This window comes from Arvicanthis niloticus, chromosome 7, assembly GCF_011762505.2.
Source record: "Arvicanthis niloticus isolate mArvNil1 chromosome 7, mArvNil1.pat.X, whole genome shotgun sequence".
NCBI classification, from domain to species: domain Eukaryota; kingdom Metazoa; phylum Chordata; class Mammalia; order Rodentia; family Muridae; genus Arvicanthis; species Arvicanthis niloticus.
In genome coordinates this window covers 77,911,199-77,931,923 of record NC_047664.1, presented here as the reverse complement: position 1 = coordinate 77,931,923, position 20,725 = coordinate 77,911,199, and the positions used below count along the sequence as shown (strand labels likewise).

Below are 20,725 nucleotides of genomic sequence, written 5' to 3'. Positions count from 1 at the left end.
CCTAAGCTCTCTTTTTTTCTTTTATGATTATTTGTTTTGTTTTGAAACAGGGGTTGTCTCTGTAGCCCTGGCTGTCCTAGAAATCACTATGTAGACCAGGCTGGCCGTAAATACGTAGAGATCCACCTGCCTCTGCTTCCTGTGCGCTGGAATTAAAGGCATGTGCCACCACACAAGGCTTTAATTAAGTGTTTAAGTTAATTAAGGCTTTAATTAAATATTTTAAAACTATTTAGGTGTAGAAGTGTTTGCCTACATGTATGTATATATACCATATGCATACATGGTGACCATGGAGGTCAGCAGAGGGTATCAGACACCTAGAAATGGAGTTACAGATAACTGTAAATTACTGTATGGATATTGGAAATCAAACTGAGTCCTGTGCAAACAAGTGCCCCTAATCACCAAGCCATCTCTCCAGTGTAGCTTTTTTTTTTTTTTTAAGATTTATTTATTTATTTAATGTATATAAGTACACTATAGCTGTCTTCAGACACACCAGAAGAGGATGTCAGATCCCATTACAGATGGTTGTGAAGCACCATGTGGTTGCTGGAAATTGAACTTATGACCTTTGGAAGAGCAGTCAGTGCTCTTAACTGCTGAACTATTTCTCCAGACACAGTATATCCTTTAATATTAAAAAATTGTGCCGGGCAGTGGTGGCACATGCCTTTAATCCCAGCACTTGGGAGGCAGAGGCAGGCAGATTAGCCTGGTCTACAGAGTGAGTTCCAGGACAGCCAAGGCTATACAGAGAAACCCTGTCTCGAAAAAAAAAAGGTGGAAGAATCAACTCCCTCAAGCTGGCTTCTATTCCTGTGTCATGGCACATATGTACCAACACACACACATTATAAGTAAATAAATGCAATTTTTTTTCGAGACAGGGTTTCTCTGTGTAGCCCTGGCTGTCCTGGAACTCACTCTGTAGACCAGGCTGGCCTCAAACTCAGAAATCCACCTGCCTCTGCCTCCCAAGTGCTGGGATTAAAGGCGTGCGCCACGACTGCCCGGCTGATTCTTCCACCTTTTAAAAAAGGATTTGTTTTATTAATTACATGTATATGTGTGTTTGTGTATGTGTGAGTGTTGGATTCCGAGGAGTCCTGGAGAAGGCATCAGATCCCCTGGAGCTAGAGTTACAGGTGAGCCTGAGTCACCAACATGGGTGCTAGGACCTGAACTCAGGTCCTCTGCAAAAACACTATATGGTAATCTGGGTGTGTTTGTGCAAACCTTTAATCCTAGCACTTGGAGGCAGAGGCAGGCAGATCTCTGGGAGTTTCAGACCAGCCTTGTCTATACAGGGAGTTTCAGGTCATCCAGGAATATATAGAGATACCCTGTCTTAAACAACAGCAGCAACTAGACATGTTCAATAAGTGACCTACCTCCGAAGCCCCTCCTACATTTTGAGGCAGGGTCTCTCTTGTTTCTCCCACCTGTGTACTTGAGGCTGGCTGGCCTGTGAACTAGATGATTCTTCTGTCTTCACCTCTTATCTTGCTGTAGATACTCTAAGAAAGTCATTCTAATGCTGTGACCCTTTAATACAGTTCCTATTGTTGTGGTGCTCCCCCGGCCATAAAATCATTTTTGTTGCTATTTCATAACTATAATTTTGCTACTGTTATGAATCATAAGGTAAATTTCTGATATGCAGGGTATCTGATATTTGTGAAAGGGTCATTTGACCCCCAAAGAGGTCACAACCCACAGGTTGAAAACCACTGTTTTAGGGTTATAAATGCATACCACTTCATCCAGCTTTTTTTGTGGATTCTGGGGACTGAAGTTAGATTGTCAAGCTTGGCAGCAGGAACTTTTACCGGATAAGCCATCTCATTGCTGCTCTTCATTCCTGGTGTGTGCATTTGTGTGTGTGTGTCCCATTTTGTTTATTTAGGGTCACTTGCACAAGTATGGGTATGGGACCATTTACTAGAGCATGGTAACTTCCTAGTGTCTGTATCACGGATGTAGATGACTCTCCCACTCCCAGTGCTTGTTAACATGACAGATTCAAGTAGGAGGATGCAGGCTGGAGAGATGGCTCAGTGGTTAAGAGCACTGATTCTTCCAAAGGTCCTGAGTTCAAGTCCCAGAAACCACATGGTGGCTCACAACCTTAATAATGGGATCTGATGCCCTCTTCTGGTGAGTCTGAAGAGAGCTACAGTGTACTCATATACACAAAACACACACACACACACACACAAATATGAAAGAACACCAACACTAAGTATGGACAAATCAAAGCAAGCTTTATTATACACATTAGAGAATTAGAGATTTGCCCAGTGGCTGTTTCTCACTAAGGCGGGATTTAAGGACTAAGAAACCAAAAGGTTCTGGTACCTTTTTTATAGGGCAGTACTGCAAGGTAGGGGTTCCTTTTCAAGCAAGCGTGGTTACACACGTAAAAGAAGCAGTTAGAAAAGCCCTCCTTCAACAATGGGTACGCACTATCCTCAGGAACTAGTTTACAACTCAGCTCTGTATTAGTCTCCAAGAAACAGAAACTTAAAAAGTAAACAGAAACGTAACTTAGCTACAGACTCAAAATGGCTCCTGATTATAACATGGAGTCCAGCTGGTTCTCGGTTACTCACCTTCTCTTCTGTGGCCTTGTCCCTGATAGGGTTCTTTCATTTCTAATTGTCTTATGGTCTAAAAATACCCATGGGGGGAAGTATTTTAGTGTTTTTAAAAATCTGACAGGAAAGTAACTTTGCAATAGTCTAGAAGATGTATGGCCTGATTGGTAGGACTCTTAGGACAAGGACTAGGGACCTGCAGTGGCTAAAACTAGGGTGGTTAGCCAGGAGACCAGCTGAACAGAGCCTGGTACTGCCTTCCTGTTGGTTCAAGTGTTTGATTTTAAGATTGTTTCTTATCATGGTTAGGGATGCTTTAATTGTACTTGATTGGCTAGCATAGAAAGGACAAGTTTCTCTAAAGCCATTCTTGTTTTGCATAGAGCAGGTTGAGCGGCCTATTGTATTGTGAAATTATTTTAGCTAATACACCTGCCTGTTGATTGACATTTATTGTGTTTACATACAGTGTTCTGCCTGCTTGTGTGCCTGCATGCCAGAAGAGGGCACCAGGTCTAATAACAGATGTTTATGAGCCATCTGTGGCTGCTGATTGCTGGGAATTAAACTCAGGAACCCTGGAAAAGCAGCCAGTGTTCTTAACAGCTAAGCCTTCTCTCCAAACCGGTCTATTTGGTTTTTAACAGGTATCTTCTTGATAATGAAGGAGCCTAAAGGCCAACTCGTGTCTTGGTATGCAGACACACCTGCAACTCCCCATTACTGCACCTGGCTAGGGCGGGGTCAGCTCTTCTGTTCTCATGCCCCAAGGGCTAGCTCTCCCTCCTTGCCCAGGTGAGGGGTGGGGCCAGTTCTGCACAGCCCTTAGACATCAATATGTCCCCAGGCAGTAGCCCAGATCAGGGACATCACCCAGGCTTTTGGTGGTAAACAGATCCTTGCTTCTGCAGTTCTGGGGACCCAGATGTGGCCCCAGGTACATTGCAGGCCAGGACCCCAGCATGGTCCCAGGTGGCATCATCACCTGCTACACACATCATTTTCCTCACCACCCTCAAATCAGTTCTGCCTCTCTTCACTGTGTCCACATCCTTCTGTTTCTTCCTTTACCATTTCTCCACCTCTTATTTGTTTCTCTTCAAGATACCCCAGGTCTCCGAGGGTCTGTGGTTATCTCAAGAATGGTCTCAGGAGTGCAATGCCCCACTTGTGTGTTATGGCGCTGGGTAGGGGTCATCTGGAGCATGGTCTGCCCCACCCGGGCCTGTGCGATGCTAGACTGGTGGTTATTTCAGGCTCGATCTGCACGTACCAGAGTAGCCTCTGTCTTGGGCCCACTCTTGCCCAGGGTCCGTGGTCCCGGGTGGGGTTCTTCTTGTCTTCTAATTGATCCGGCCGTGGGATCCTGTCCGGGTGTGCGTGGCACCGTGGTCATCTCAGGCTTGCTTTCTTCAGGGAGTATTAGGCTAGGCTACTCTTCATTCAGATGCCCACAGGTCAGCACACCGAGTGTAGGTATGGCCTCTCTCTTCTCGGCCACTTACTGACACACATGTGACACAGCAGCCACATCTCCAACACCTCTACTCTAGGGGCAGGGTTGAAGTTTTTTTTTTTTTAGTGTCCAAATAAACTTTGAATCATAAAGAGTCCGTAAGAGGACTGACAACTTGACTTTCCTGATGTTTACATAGTGCACCATTACAGATATTTTGTGTATGACTCAGTTTATTAGAATAGTTAAAGTTTATCAAAGTTAGTGGAGACAAGGAGACTAGACGTACATTTTAAAGCTAGCCTGTTAACCAGAATAGACCTTAGGTAAAAAGGGACATCTTATAGGCTCTTTCCCGTACTGCGTAAGTCATTGACTTGCTGCACCATAAAATAGGAATATTCCAGTTTCCGGTGTCTGGTGTTTGGTGTTTTAGTGTTTGGTGCTCATAGCTGCGTTCCTAACTCTTTAGCTTTTTTTTTTTGTCTTTATTAGTTGGCCAGAGACCAGACTGGGTGTTTGGGATTCTAGTGTAACCCTGAGCTTTTTATCAGGGTGAGCTTGTAATCATAAAAACCATGTCTTGGGTTGACATCAACTAACAATAATAGCCAGAACCAGAACGGCAGAAGTGAAAAAGCAAGGACTTTAATGAATTAGGTCTTTGTTTTCATTTTGGCTGGTGGTGCTGTCTATGTGCTGAGCCGGAACGGTCCTTCCATCATGGAGTCAGTTGTGCTAAGGTCTGGGGGCCTATAAAGGGCCCCGTTATATCTCTCAACTGTGGGTTCCTGTAATATCAAAACATAAATCAAGTATCTTTTTTTTTTTTTTTTTTATTGCAAGAGGAAATAAACAGCAAGAGGGCACAGTCACAGTCCGGACAGGGTAAGACTAAACTTCAGCAGTGTAAACATCTCAGTGCTCACTATCTGTGATTCACTGAACTCACTCAGGACCCTCTGTCTCATCAGGGGCCCGGGGTCATCTCTCTGGCTCTGCCCTCTCCAGTGTCTATTTTATTGTAGCTGCTGTTCTTGGTGGCTATCATAAGGCACTGGTATTTCCAAAACTGCGGAGGAGGTCCCTTATTGTAACTGGGCTGCATTTTCACTAATAGTCTCTCTTGGGGTCTTTTTAGGGACTCCAATCCTGCCACACAGTGGCAAGCCTTAGCAGCTGTGAATGCTGAAAAGCCTCAGCTTTTGAATGTCTTTAAAACCAGTGCTGTCTGGGTAACTCTTATATCATAAATTTTGCCGTCATCACGAGGTACATAAATGCATGGAGGTACAGCTTTAATATTTTATTAAGCAAGTGCTGTTTAATCTGGACAGAGGTAGCTGAACTGGTTGGTTGAACATTTATAGGAACCTGGCGTTGGGCCAGTTCTTGCGGTTGGTTTCTGGGAATCTTTGTTGTATAGTCCAACTGTATCTTTTGATTGGGGACAGGACTTTCAGCTAGGAGATTTTTTTTTTTTTCTGACAGATTTTCTGAACCAACATTTTGTTGTATATCTGTGAGTCAGAGGAGGTGAGGATGGCTTTCAGTTTAAGCAAAAGGTCTTGTGCGATCAGTTCTCTGTTGTTAAACATCTTGCGAGCAACCTCCAGCCACTGGGACCTACTTAAATTTTTCTAATTTTTATAGATTTTTTTTCAATATATAGGACTGACTGGATGACAAAGAGAATCTTTCCCCAGCAGTAATTTCCTCACCTACCCAGCCTGGGGCAGTATTTGTTTTGTTTTTATTTTACTTTCAGCCCATGGGAGGTTTTGAGTTCTCCTGTTTTGTGGATTATTGGTTGAAAAGAGGACATAAGCCAAGAAAGAAGAAGGTTTAAAATTGCTTACATCATAATGGGATCAGATGATATCAAGCCATATTATGGTCATTTACTCCAGGGAGACCCCATTAGGTACATGTCTCTTTAAGATTACCTGCGTATAATTTTTTAAAAAGGATTTATTTATTTTATGTATGTGAGTACACCATAGCTGTCCTCAGACATACAAGAGATCTGTTAGAAACAAAACATGCAGTGATGCAGTGGCCACCTTCATTTAACGGGGCCGGGCTGATCTATGTCTGTGCTCCCAGTAACTAAGAACCAGGTGGGCCAGGCAAAATCCTCCTAGTTCTCTGCACAGGAGTCCAACAAACAAAACAGAACAGACACAGGGATGTAGGGAGCAGGGCAGCTGCGAAGGGCCTGTTCCCAATTGGTTCTTGATCTGTCAGTAAAGAAAACCATGGACCAATTACTGGGCAGAAGGTACAGGCGGGGCGGGACTTCTGGGTCCCTGGAGGCAGGCGGGGAGATGCTAGGAAGGAGAACAGAGTTCACCATGCTTTGGAGAGAGGAGAACCAGGCAACCATGTGAGGTCTCAGGAGGAGCTGGGGCCTGTGGCCACTACTACAGGCGGGGTGGTCAGGGTGTTTAGCAACTGAAGTTTAAGGCAGGTGGGAGAGAGGGAGATAAGAAATTGGTAAGGGTATGCTTTTCCAGGCGTGAGATAGTAGCGCCCAGCAATTGTGCAAAGAAGGCAAGTTGAAAAGGAACAACTGTGTATGTGTCTTTTATCCACAGATTCATGGAAGCTGGGTGAGGGCTGGTAGCACAATCATTTCCCAGAGCAAAGGCAGGTAGAGCAAAAATGACATGCAACACAGGGGCCAATACCCATGTGAGCGATGTGTCCTCTCGCTAGTGCCCTGGACAAGGAGTTCATGTGTCTTGTGAGATACCTCATTGTCTCCAGATGGAATCCCAACAGAACCAGAACCAGAACCAGAACCAGATGGTCTAGAGAGAATTGTGACTTATAAGACTAAGTGTCAGAAAGAACCCCAGCTGACAGAATGAGGACCGGATGTCGTGAAAGAACTATAACTTACCCATAGAGAGTCCTCCCAGACAGGTGCTCGCTGGCTTCTTTTGATGTGGCCATTAGCTGCAGCAGTCTGCCAAACTGGAGGTGAACCCTTGGTCCTTGGAATGTCCCCAAAGTGTGCTCCCTCTGGGGAGTGATTCTTCAGTCTCAGAGGCTCAGAACAAAGGGTCCAGCTTCTAAATTTAGGTTGGAGTCCTTATCTCTCATGGGCCTGTAATGTGGAAATTTCTGGTTTCTTTGGAGACTCACTTGTGTCATGTGATGTTTTTCTGGAACCTCTCATGAAAACATGCTGAAGCAGATACATGGGAGAATGTTTTGCTAAGAACAGATACATGGTGTTTTTCTGGAGGCATCCTGAAAAAGGGAATATGATGTTTTGCTAGAGCAGATGCTTGAGAGAACATGTGATGTTTGGAAAGGATGCAAATATAGCCCAATGGACAGTGAATGATTCTGGATGGTATCGGTCTGCCTTGCCTTTGATGGTCACTGTTGGGCTTTAATAAATCTTAAGAGACCAGCCTTGAGACAATTTCTCATACCTTTTTATATTTTTTTAAGATTTATTACACACACACACACACACACACACACACACACACACACTATAGCTCTTTTCAGACACACCAGAAGAGGGCATCGGATCCCATTACAGGTGGTCGTGAGCTACCATGTGGTTGCTGGGAATTGAACTCAGGACCTCTGGAAGAGAAGTCACTGCTCTTAACCACTGAGCCACCTCTCCAGCTCTCTCATACCTTTTTAATAGGGCAAAACAACAAGATAGGGAATCTTTTCAGGCACAGGTGGTTATTGAAGCAGAAAGAAGAAATTAGGAAAGCCCCTCCTTGAACAGTGGGTACAGATCATTCCCAAGGTGGCTTACAACCGAGCTTTGGGTCAGACTCCAGGAAACAGAAACTTAAGATAGCTGTAGACTCAAAATGGCTTCTGATTATAAAATGGAGTCAGGCTGGTTCTTCACAGTCATTTCACCCTCAGCTGGGGTGGAAGGCCTGATGAGTTTCTTCCTTATTATTATAGAATAGGTGAGAAAGTTGCAGTCTACCATGCGTATAAGGCCGAATTAGAGTATTTTATTTTTGGCTGATGTGGTGGCCCCTAGAGACTCAGGGAATGGATGGCATTATTTGAAAGGATTTGGACATGTGGAATGGAATAGGTGTGGTGTATTGGAGGAAATGTATCACTGAGGGTGGGCTTTAAAGTATCGGAAGCTCAAGCCAGGCCCAGGGGCTCACTCTTCCTTCTTGCTGCTTGCCTATCAGGATGTAGAACGGAGCTACCTCTCCAGGACCATGTCTGCCTGTGTGCTACCATGCTCACCATCATGACAATGATGGACTAAACCTGTGAACTGTAAGCCAACCCCAGGGAAATGTTTTCTTTCATAAGAGTTGCTGTGGTCATGGTGTCTCTTCGCAGCAATAAAACCCTAACTAAAACAGCCAGTGACCAAGAGCAGACTAGCACCTCAGAAAGACCCTTGTAGTGAAGCTGAGAGGTAAAATGTTTTTAAATGCAAACATCACACAGATCACGATGACATCAGTCTTAGAGGAGAGGCAGAGTAACCCTGTAGCATCTGTTTTTTTTTTTTTTTTTTTTTACAGAACATAGCAGCTATTTAAGAGACATCATGGCAGCTAATTTTTATTTACACCTTTATCAGTCTCAGTTTGATTAGTCTGTGCAAAGATTAATTATGTTGGTTAATACCACTGGATCATGGGCAGATGTGTATCAACCCAAATGTGTTGCCAAGGTGAACGTGGCTGTGTAAGGGTGGGATGGGGGCTGAGACGTATTTAAGCAGACACAAAATGGTGTTGGGGCAAGACTGCATTACCTCACTCCAGTGACCATTAGTGATGAAATAGTTACAGGCCCGGTCTTGGAAATCTTACTTGCCATTTTTCTCTCTTGATGGCTTGGTCCTGGAACCCTAAGTACAGTGGAGGAACGAAGAAAGGACCATTGCACAAACACATATACAGCAAAGCTGGAGCGAGGTGGGTGTGTGCATTCTCATAGAGTGACACTCACTAACACCACCCCATAAACCTCATCTTGATCATTACGGTCAACGCAGGAGAGGATTGGCTAGTCTCTACAGGAGGTCTCTAAAGGCCAGCAATCTCAGGCTGTAAACATCGGAGAGGAGGAGGAAGCTGCAGTCACTGGACTTTGTATATACTGATTAATCATCCTTAAACACTGGTGCTTGGACCAGAGGAAAAGACACATTGCCAGCTTTGAGCCTGGCCCATATGGGGAATGGCTTTGGTCTTTGTTATGGCTGTAGCCATGACAGCAATACACATCCACTCACGGCTTCACTCCTTCAGGACTTCCTCTGCACCCTACACTTACGCAGCTAACCACAGCTACTGTGAGTGTGTTACCACAAAGAGCATGTCAAGTCCTCTCCAACCTCCCAGCTCTCTCTCTCTCTCTCTCTCTCTCTTTCTCTCTCTCTCCCCCATATGTCTACTTTTTTCCCTCTCTCACTCCCTCCCTCCTTCCTAAGATTCACATTTTATTGTGTTTTTCTTTTTATTTTTAACTATTATTTCACCTGTACTGGTGTTTTTCCATTTTTTTTTTTTTTCCCTACGCTGCATATGTGTGCTTCGTGTCCAGAGTGGCCAGTAGAGGGCACCAGATCCCTTGAAACTGTAGTTACAGAAAGTTGTGAGCCACCATAGAGGTTCTTAGGAATTGAACCAGGTCTTCTGGAAAAGCAGCCAGGGCTTTTAACTGCTGAGCCATCTCTCCAGTTCCAGGTCTTTTATATTTTTCTGCTCACTGTTATGTAATATTCCCCAAGCCTTGGCGGGGGGTGTAGGTGATTTAGATGTTTTGATTAGGGCTGAGAACTTGAGTCATGTGTCTCGGCACTTTGAGTTATGAATCTCATATTAACTGCTGCTCCTTGACAAGAAAAAAAGAAAGAAAAAAGAAAAAAAAAAGAGAAAAAACCTTCTCTGATGAAAGTGGATAGCAACAGTAACATAACAGTGCTAAGTACAGAGATTTAGGAGACAATTTGTTTGGCACAGTATGTCAACTTAGCACAATTGGCAGCAGTGGGCTCCCCGAGAGGGCCGAGGGGTTCCTCCTCATTTGCCTAGGTTTACAGTTCCAGGCATGAAATCCTTTCTGTGTATCCGGACTCGGATCCAATCAGAAAGTGGTTGTTATTCCTGTAAAAATCATGCCACTATGGCACGTTTAGTGGATACGGATGACTGGCAGTGTCCACTCCTGGGATTGTTGTATTTTAATAGTAATTTAAGGACATAGTTGGATACACAAAGCAGCTGAGTTTTTAACCCATGGAGTCTAAGTTCATTTATTTTTGACCTCGAAAGTTATGCAAATTCCTTTCTGAAAATATCGTTTACTAAGAATTCAGAATTAAAGATAGTACCACAATTAAAGATAGCATTAAAAGTTAAGGCTATAAAGGGAAGCTGGCAATGAGGGACCAAGAAGGGGGAAGGAGGCCTGCAGAGTTCTCCTTAACCGAAGCCATTAACTTCACATGAGCAAGTAAAGGACAGAAGATTCCTTTAGAAAGTACGTGATCAAGATGATCATAATAATCTTGTCCTTAAAACAAGAAAGAGAACATCATTAGAAAGCCATTAAACAGGGACGGGGAGCAGATCCTGGGGAGGCCGTTCCTGATGGGTTTGGACTCTACGACGCGTTGCTTCTGATCCTCTGGGAAAGCAGCAGACACTCTTAACTGCTGAGCCATCTCCCCAGCCCAGCTCTTACATTCCTTCTGCCTATGAAATGTCCTCTGAATCGAGGAGGGAGAGATGCTGTCGGTCCTGACGAGGGTTGAGTACTCTGTAGTTACTTTCTCAGATCTGTGTTTCTGGATGTTTTCTTGGTGGCACGATAGACTTTTAAGAGACTACATGATGATGTCATCCCAGGTGGGGCACAGTGTCCACACGGAGGGGAGAGGGGTTGCATGGTCTGCGAAATGTATAGAAGGGTGATGGAGACGTGTTTGGGAGTAGGTAGAGAAGTAAAGGGTGTGCCGTGCACTAGAGGTACGTGAAGCACTGGGTGAGTGGAGTGATTACCTGGTTGGAGGAGTGGTGTGGTGTGGCAGGCTGTGGAAGGTGGGAGGGATGACAGGGATGTGTAGGGTGCCTGTCAAGGGACATGAGGTTGTGTGGTACAGATGTATGTGGGATTTGTCCAGGTGTGGGGTGGTTAGAAGTTTGGAAAAGGCGTGTATGTGGACGGGGTGGTGGAGTGTGTGTGTGTGACTATGTATGTGTGATGTGTGAGTGTGTTTGAGAGTGAGTGTGTGTGAGAGTGTATGCATGTGTGTGGGTGAGTGTGTGTGTGTGTGACTATGTATGTGTGATGTGTGAGTGTGTTTGAGAGTGTGTGTGAGAGTGTATGCATGTGTGTGTGAGTGTGTGTGCATCTGGAAGGTGGGTGGGAATGTGTGTTAGATGTGTGGAGAAGTGAAGGAGTGGTGGATTGTGTGGAGGGCTGAAGTATTTGGTTGCAAGGGTGGGGATCATTTGGGGGATGTGGTGGAGGGATGATGGGTTATATGGTAATTGGGTGTGGAGAGTGTGGAGAGGTAGTATGTGTAGGGGGGAGAGGTAACTTGCTTAGTTGTGGGGATGTTTGCGTGGATAAGATCATAGTTGACCGGCTAATGCATTGGAATATGGAGGTTTGGAGTGGTGGATGGAGGTGAGGCGATAGTTTTGTGGTGGGGTGATAGGCGGGATGTATGAGGGACTGGAGGGTTGGAGTGGTGGTGATGTGTGTTTGAAGTGTGTGCAAAGGTGGTGAAGAAGAGGTTTTGGTTGTGGTCATGTGTGTGAAGTGTGGATGGGTCAAGGTGGGTGTTTGGAGGGTGGATGGCTGTGCACATGTGGAGGAATGTTAAATTGTGTAGTGGGTATGGAGTCTGTGGGGGCGGGAAGAGGTGTTTGGTGTTTCGAAAGAGTGGTAGGGGTCATTTGGGGTATGTGGAGGAGGGGTGCTGGGTTGTGTAATGTGTGGGGTATGTAAGATGTGGGGTATCTGAAGTGTCGAAAGGATGGTGGGGTGCCTAGTGGGCGACGTTTGGGGTTTGGGAAAGAAAGATGGGGCCGTGTGGTGGAGAGGTATGTGTGACTTTTGAGGAGGGGTTAAGTTGTGGTGCAGTGTGTGTTCGAGATGGGTTGGGATGGGGTGTTTGAAGCACTTGAGGGGAGGTAACGATGGGTGGGGTGTCTGGAGGGGCTGGGTTGTGGGTGCAGGGTGTGATGTGCTTGTGTGTTAAGTGTTTAGGTGGTGGAGGTATAGAGGGATGCTGTAAGGATGTATATGCGTCTGCGTGCGTGTGTGTGTGTGTGTGTGTGTGTGTGTGTGTGTGTGTGTAGGTGGTCTGCCTCCTCTTTCCTCTGGCCAACCCTCTCCCTATCTTCCCCTCTCCTGCAACTTCCGTTCCTCTTTCTAGCTCCCTTCTCCTACCTAGCCTCTAGCCCGCCCCTCGCCCCTCCCCCTCTCACTCCCCCGTGGTGCCAGCGCGTGACTACTTGACCACTGCTCCTTCGCTGCACAGGAGAGCTTTCCAATAGAGCAGGAAGAACGGCTTTAGCGATGCTAAGACTGGTGCTGTTGCTCCTGGCCGCAGACTTCGCAGGTGATGCTCAAGTGGGTTTGGTGTCAAGGGACCAGCTTGGAGCTGAGAGCACTGGCCTGCTGGGGTTGGGTAGTTAGGCGAGCATTCGCACCGTTACTGGCGGTTCTGCCCGGTGGAGAGGGATGGGCATGGAGTCTGAATGTGGGTCTAGCAACCTCTGCCGTTCCAGTTGGGGCTTCGATCCTAGCTCCAACTTGATGTCACCCAGCCATCTGCTCTACCTTTCTTAAGCAGATTATTCTGGAACCATATACGCAGTTGGGTTGTGTCCATGGCTCTGCTCAGTTTAACGGGGTGTGCTGGACATGGGAATGCCCTCAAGACCTTCTTCCAGATAGACTTGGCATCTATGAAAGCAGAGTTGAAATCCTAAGACCTATATGTGTTTATTGAGTTGGGAAACAGAGGCAGGAGGTTATTTCCCTGCTTGCAACATAGCCAGTTGAAGACCAGCCTGGGCTCCGTCAGACCCTGTCTCAAAAGTTAAATCCATGTTTTGAGTTTATTTGAAAAAAAAAAATATATCTTGGACACACAGACAAAGAGCATTGTTAGTTACTTCCCTGATACCTGTAACTTCTAAATCGGTTTTCAAGAAACTTGATAGAAACAGAATCAAACTCTCTGTGCATTTCCTAGAAGTCCCAGGAAGAAATGATGGAAGGTCTTTTTTTTTTTTTTTGGAAGGTCTTTTTAAAGAGGCATAAAGAAGGGCATCAGAGGGACTGTCATGTGTGGATAAACCACAAACTGCTTTTGGTTTTGGTCTTTGTGTCTTAAGTGTGTGCACTCGTGCACACACATGCGCCTGTGCATTTGCACATACGTGTTATGTTGAAGGCCTATAGAGGCTAGAGGTCAACACTGAGTGTCTTCTATTGTTCCACGTTATTTTTGAGATGGGGTCTCTTGCTGAACTTGTAGCTTGCCATTTCTGCGAGACTGGCTGGCCAGTAATTCTTGGTATCCTCCTGTCTCAGCCCCTTCCTAATGCTAGGTGTGCAGACCCAAGCCCAGCTCTGGGTGTTGAGGGTCAGAACTCAGTACACCATCAAACACTTCACTCATGGAACCATCTTCCCCCCCCCCCCCCCCCCCCCCCCCCCGTCTGTCTCTCCCTGGTTGGCTTAGGGTACCTTCCTCTGTTACAACTCTCTCTCTCTTGTTTACACACTGAGATTTACGGATCTTTTATGGACAACTTACTGTCATCATATCACAACGTCAGTGTTTTGTCCTTACAGCCTCTCATGAATCACTTGGCTCCACCGATTCTCAAATCATGAAGAGGTCACAATTCAGAACAGTAAGTATGAACCCTGTCCATGTACAGTCTCTTCTCACGCAGCCAAGTGTTGAACCATTTTCAAGCTAGACTTGTCACTTCAGAAACCACACATGGCTTTGTAAGCCAGCATCTCATGCCGTGTTCTTGAGACAGGAAAATGAGTATATACTTTTTTTTCCCCCTCAAGATTCTCCTGAGTCCTAGGATGACAGGTATGAGCCACCACATCAGCTAAAAGTATACATTTCACTCAAGAATGGCTCAGTCTCTGAAGGCCCCATGGATGGGTTCGTTCTAATGTTTCCTTTAATAATTCAAAATTTCTGAGGTATGACAGTAACTCTGTATATTAGATATTTTACATATTTGGCCACATTAAATTCTGTGGGCATAAATAAAAATAAGATGAGACAGTTCATTGAGAACTGTGGTGTTGAGGGTCTGCCAGCATCATTTTTGTTTGGGTAGAGATTCCTTGGCTGACAGAGGCACGGGAAAGTGTCACAGAGCAGAAGGAGGCACTGGGTGTGGGCTGGTGCAGGCTTTTGGCAAAGGAAACTTTAGGCAGGCAACCTCCAAGACTGGTTAGGGGTGCAGAGACAGTTTTACTTGGTTGGCCTTATTCAATATCTAGGACAAAAGTTAGGGAAACTAACAGTTATTAATCAAGATCTGGGCACTCAAAGGGGTTATTTGGTTCCTTGGACTGGCTTGAGAGGCAGCAGTCTGACTTGTAACAAGTCAGACGTAAGGAGGATGGGTTCCTTTGGATATTTGACAGTGAAAATGTTTACAACCATTCTCTACATAAAGAACTCTCAAGTAAATGACCCAATCTTTGTCCCTAAACAGTTCCCACAGCAGATCTGTCCCTTGTTGGCTGGCTGAGACTATTCACTTGTGTGTCATAGAACCTCCAACTGTCCCATGATCTGGGAGGTTTGGCCATGCTGGAGACAGAGTGCTGGGTTCATAGGTGTGCAGGACCCCCTCCCCCTCCCAGGCTTAGCATTCTAGACTCTTGGGATGGAGGTGAGGTTGCTGAGTGAAGGCTAGAACGTCCTCTTCCAAAGTAAGAGTGTATTTCTTATAGGGGTATAGCTCAGAGGTTGAGCGCTTGGCTAGCATGTGTCACTGTGTGTCCCCAGCTGGGGTTTGAGTCTCTATAACACTCGAGGGTCTCATGGAAACGTGAGTGTAATGAAGGGAGTGATGTGTGTGGGAGCAATAATCAGAAACACTTTAAAAACGCTGGGTAAAAGGCATTGCTTAAAAAAAAAAAATACCGAAGCTTCTAGGTGTGGTGCGAGAGCGCTTTAAATCCAGCGCTTCGGAGGGCAGAGGAGGTGAATCTTTGAGGTTAGCCTGGTTACATAGCAAGCTGCAGGCCAATAGTGGGACCCTGTCTCAAAATAAATAACTCTCCCTCCAAACTGACAGTTACTATTGAATTAGGTAAGAAACGGGGTCGGGAGGATTAAAAAATGAGGCTTACTAAATGTACAAATTCTCTCTGTGTTTCAGCTTTCTTTCATCCTTTCTTCCCTTCTTTCCTTTTTTTGTCTGAGACAAGGTCCAGGCTGGTCTCAAACTGGATGTATAGCTGAGTATGACCTTGAACACCTAATCTTCCTGCTTCTGCCCTCCAAGTACCAGGATTATTGTCCAAATGGTACCCACAGGCTGGGCTCTGAGTTCTTGTATTTTTGGAGGGGACAAAGTCTAGATATGTTCCTTAGGCTAGCCTAGAAGTTACTAAGTCTCCCAGGCTGGCCTCAAATTGGAGGCAATCCTCTTACTTTAGCATCCCGAGTACTGGAATGACAGGTTTGAACCACACCTACTCTGAGCTCATTTTTTTCTTTATTATTTTAGTAATTGTATTTGATCTCTTTTTTGTTTGTTTGTTTTTGTTTTTCGAGACAGGGTTTCTCTGTGTAGCCCTGGCTGTCCTGGAACTCACTCTGTAGACCAGGCTGGCCTTGAACTCAGAAATTCACCTGTCTCTGCCTCCCAAGTGCTGGGATTAAAGGCGTGTGCCACCACTGCCCGGCTTGAACTCTTGTATATATGATCTTTACATTATAAACTCACTTGGGTGGGGAAAGCCTAAGTAGTTATGTAGGATATTCCTATGACATTTAGGGAACGCTGGGGACAGTGCAATGGGCGTGTCTCAAGTCATTTTCTTACTTCTCTGCTTTTCTCTTCTGTAGCCAGACTGTGGTCATTTTGACTTCCCAGCATGCCCCAGGAACCTCAACCCTGTGTGTGGAACTGACATGAACACTTATGGGAATGAATGTACCCTGTGCATGAAAATCAGGTCCAGTATTTAAAAAAAAGAACTTTAAAAGAAGATTTATTATTTTATTGTATGTATGTGAGTGTTTTGCCTACATGTATGTGTGTATGTGTACAACCCACAGAGATCAGAAGAGAGAGATGGATTCCTTGGAACAGGCGATACAAATGGTTGTGCCTAAGATTGAACTTGGGGTCCTTTGCAAGAGCAACAAGTGCTCTTGTCGACAGCCCCAGGTCATAGATGCTCACAGCTATGTATCTCTCAAGCTGTCTTTCCATTTCCTTGAATTTTGATTATTGGAGGTAGTAACTCTTTTCTCAGATGTGGAAGTCAAATGTGACTTCAACTAATTTTGCATTGTATGCAGACACTTAAAAGCTGTAAAACGGGGCTGGAGAGATGGCTCAGTGGTTAAGAGCACTAACTGCTCTTTCAGAGGTCCTGAGTTCAATTCCCAGCAACCACATGGTGGCTCATGACCATCTGTAATGGGATCCAATGCCTTCTTCTGGTGTGTCTGAAAACCATGACAGTGTACTCATATCCATAAAATAAGTAAAAATATAATCTTTTTTAAAAAGCTGTAAAACCTGTAGTCTGTTCTTAGATCAAAGCTGGAGAATAAAGCTTGTGATCAGTCACCTGTAAAGCAGCAGACGAGCGAGCTGTGTCGCTATCTGAGCGTGACGATTTCCAAGTTAAGAGTGCAGCTGAGACGCTGTGTAGCTCGGCGGTAGAGTGTTTGCCTACAAAACACGAGGCCCTGGGGTCAAACTTCACCACTGAGGGGAAAGAAAGGAGCATATTGCATACATAGGGGCTGAGATGTAGCCCGGTGGTAGAGAACTGGCCTAGTATACATAAGGCCCTGAGTTCAGTCTTCAAATACCTACAAATATAAACCCACAAATAAGTCTATATCTAATAGTTAAATTCCACAGGATATTATATTTCCTTTTAGATTTATAGGTCATTCAGTATACTCTGTGTTTACCATTTGGAAGGTAAGACTTAGTATATACACTTAGTCAAATGCTAAGTGTTCAGTGTATGGCATTTGACTCCCTACATGCAACTGAGCACATGGCTGTAACACCCAGGGGTATACACCTTTCTGAGCGTCCACGGAACAATCTTAAGTCTTCATGGGAAGTTTCGTGGGCATTAGAGCCCTCTACCTTAGGCTTGGAGAATGTGTGTATATATGTACATGGAGAGCAGGGATGAGTAAATGGGGAAATAATGTCTTTACCCTTTATGTTTTCCGGATTAACCTTTAAAAAGTGACGGAGTAAATGTAGTCAATGTAGTCCTGAAAGGAACTGGATGCGTAATGGACATAGGACTTTAAAATGCAAACAATGACCTGGTCTCAGTGTGACAGGTACTAATACCATGTTTATGGTTGTTCGCTTTGCAGGGAGGATGGTAGCCACATTAATATCATCAAAGACGAGCCATGCTGATGGGCAGTTGGCAGAAGAGCAGATGGAGAACCCCCCCTCCTCCAGTGCTCCTTGCTAGAATCCCACTCCCTTTTCTGTCGTTCCCCCCCACCTCCACTTGCATGATACCTGTTAACAGAACTTCTCTGGGTAGAGCTGGAAGACAGTGATGTACAGTGGTTCATAAACGTAAAACTCCTGTTCTGGGCTTCCAGCCTACAATCCAGTTTAGTTCAGCCCATGACCCAGGCAGCTTTTGCATCGCTTTATTTCATTGGAATAAAATGAGCATTGAATTCAATCACTCGTCTTTTCTGTTGAAAATGCTATTTCCACCTGACGGACAGGAATTCTAACCTGCCCTGTTTCAGGGTTTTCTCTCTGAGCCTGAGAATTAAATGGACACAGAGAGATTAATGGGAGAAAGAAAGGCTTGCACATATTTGTTGCAGAATTTTCATGGCGAGAGCCTTCTTGGGGAAATGACTGTGTGCAGTCAGGGAACTCGTGGAATTTCTCCGTGTGTAACCATCAACAGGTGCAAAATGTGGTTAAAACCTGAAAAAAGTAAAAGGGAAACCAAAAGAAATTAAAGATAAATGATGAGGAAAGGTGGAGTCTGGAGTGGGAGGTGGAAGACATGAAGTAGGAAGGAGACCAGCAGAGGGCTCTCAGGGGATTAGGGGTAGTTGTGTCGCGGTGAGGTGGGAATGGGGTGAGGGTAAAGGAGAGTCTACTATAACTTTATCTGAAAGTTCTATAATGTTATCTAATACTTTATATGGTATTGTCTTAGTTAGGGTTTTACTGCTGTGAACAGACACCATGACTAATGCAAGTCTTATAAAGGACGACATTTAATTGGGGCTGGCTTACAGGTTCAGAGGGTCAGTCCATTATCATCAAGGCAGGAACATGGCAGCATCCAGGTAGGCAGGGTGCAGGAGGAGCTGAGAGTTCTACATCTTCATCTGAAGGCTGCTAGCAGAATACTGACTTCCAGGCAATTAGAGTGAGGGTCTTAAGCCCATGCCCACAAGGACATACCTACCTCAATAAGGCCACACCTACTCCAACAAGGCCACACCTCCTAATAGTGCCTCCCTGGACGGGGCATATACAAACCATAACAAGTAACTTAAATGTTTTTAAAGGAGTCAAAGGAGGAAACACACAAAGACAAATGACATTAGAACTGGATACATGTGAATTAGACAAAGAGTAGTGGCCAGGTAGCAGTGGTGTGAAGTGGCCAGGAACACAAAAATTATTCTAATTAAGTTGTTCATCAATATAGACTACTTCTATCCTCAAATTAATGTCCTTAAATATTACTTTCTTTCTCTACTAGGAAAATTCCTCAAAAAATATATATTTTTTGAGTCAGAGTGTCATTGTTCCTGAAGGTAGGATTCTTCTGCCTCCATTTCCCAAAGCTGAGGAAACAGGCATGCACTCCCAGGTGATGCGGTGCTGAACAGAAGGCCCTCGTACCTGAGGGGGGGGGGTTGGACAATTTTTATAATAAAATTTAGTTCATATGAGAAAACACCATAGCTGACTGGATATTTCCTACCCTTCCATTGTAATCTGTGAATGAAATTTAAAAATCCATAGAGTTTTGTGATGCTTTTAAAAATTGATTGTTGGTTATGGGTAATATAATACAGCAAGTAGCAGATCCAATTAATTGTTGACACTGGGTCTTCCCCTGAGGACTCTTCCAATTATTAACTGAGCAAAAAGAATATGGCAAGCACTTGGTATTTCATGGTACAAATGGATCGTCTTGTGCTGTAATACCTGTAGGACACAGTCTAGTGGAGTCAGTAAGTGTAAAGGCAGAGTGGACCCCACATATACACAAATGCACTTTTTACTGTGGATTGGAATAGCTCTGGTTCTCCCTTCGCCTCTTAAATGAGAAGACTGCCCAATGTCGTTGCTCCTTCTAGAGTTATAAGTAGATTGGCTAGTGCATATAAACATTTTGATTTGGCTGAAGTCGCACTGAAAACACCAAGCCAGGGAGGAGCTGGGAAATTGATTTCTTTTGCCCGATGTTCCCTAGCGTGTCTGGCATATAAAATTAGCATGGTCATAGGTTTTCATAAATTCTCATCAGGAAATGGAGGAAATATAAGGTTGATTGATTTCAAATTCCTCATCCTATGCTTGAGGGTCGTTTTCAGGCAATGGGAGATACCGTGTCCAAAGGAGGCTCTAATAAGGGGGCTGGGGAGCCACCGCCACCTGGCGGCAGTCATCGGAACTGTTTTTATTTTATGTTTTTTCATGAAAGGACAAACTCTTTTTATTTTTTAATTTTGCCTCTTTCATTAATTTTTTTTAAAGTTTTTAAAGACAGGGTTTCTCTGTGTATCCCTGGCTGTCCTGGAACTCACTCTGTAGACCAGGCTGGCCTCGAACTCAGAAATCTGCCTGCCTTTGCCTCCCAAGTGCTGGGATTAAAGGTGCGTGCCACCACTGCCTGGCCCTTTTTATTTATTTATTTATTTATTTATTTATTTATTTATTTATTTAATGTAAGTACACTGTAGCTGTCTTCAGTCACCCATATGAGGGCATCAGATCTCATTATGGATGGTTGTGAGCCACCATGTGGTTGCTGGGATTTGAACTCATGACCTCTGGAAGAGCAGGCAGTGCTCTTAACCACTGAGCCATCTCACCAGCCCCATGCCAGGTCTTTTTAAGGTTTGATTATACAATTCATATTCATTCAAAGAGTTAGCTATCTCTTCATCATGAGTAATATCCTCTTTATCTTCTTTAAGAATCTCTCTTTGTTTTTAAAGATTTATTTATTTTATGTGAGTACACTGTCGCTATGTTCAGTTCACACAAGCAGAGGGCATCAGATCCCATCACAGATGCTTGTGAGCCACCATGCTGTTGCTGGGACTTGAACTCAGGACACTGCTCTTAACTGCTCAGCTATCTTTCCAGCCCCTTAAGAATCTTATTAACAGTTCAAGTCAATGCCCAAGACCCACTAAAGTGAT

At 44.6% G+C, this 20,725-nt stretch overlaps 1 protein-coding gene and 1 non-coding gene across 7 annotated transcripts in view; one reads left to right on the top strand and one right to left on the bottom strand.

The window, feature by feature from the left end:
* Spink2 (serine peptidase inhibitor Kazal type 2) overlaps nucleotides 1-18,000 on the top strand; it is a 32,257-nt gene extending 14,257 nt beyond the window's left edge. For 2 of the 6 annotated variants that reach the window (XM_076937736.1, XM_076937735.1), the window contains exons 3-5: nucleotides 13,903-13,964; nucleotides 16,163-16,272; nucleotides 17,675-18,000. In XM_076937736.1, the coding sequence (XP_076793851.1) occupies nucleotides 13,903-13,964; nucleotides 16,163-16,272; nucleotides 17,675-17,720 (218 nt within the window). In that variant the 3' untranslated portion in view covers nucleotides 17,721-18,000. Of the gene's footprint in view, nucleotides 1-6,907; nucleotides 7,045-8,292; nucleotides 8,344-9,286; nucleotides 9,377-12,509; nucleotides 12,659-13,902; nucleotides 13,965-16,162; nucleotides 16,273-17,674 lie in introns of those variants that run through there. The other 4 variants (XM_076937738.1, XM_076937737.1, XM_076937740.1 and 1 more) reach the window with 4 other exon arrangements.
* On the bottom strand, nucleotides 4,027-4,163 carry LOC117713216 (small nucleolar RNA SNORA17). The gene has a single exon (XR_004607395.1). It is a non-coding gene; the product is annotated as a small nucleolar RNA SNORA17 (small nucleolar RNA).
* Nucleotides 18,001-20,725: the final 2,725 nt, after the last annotated feature.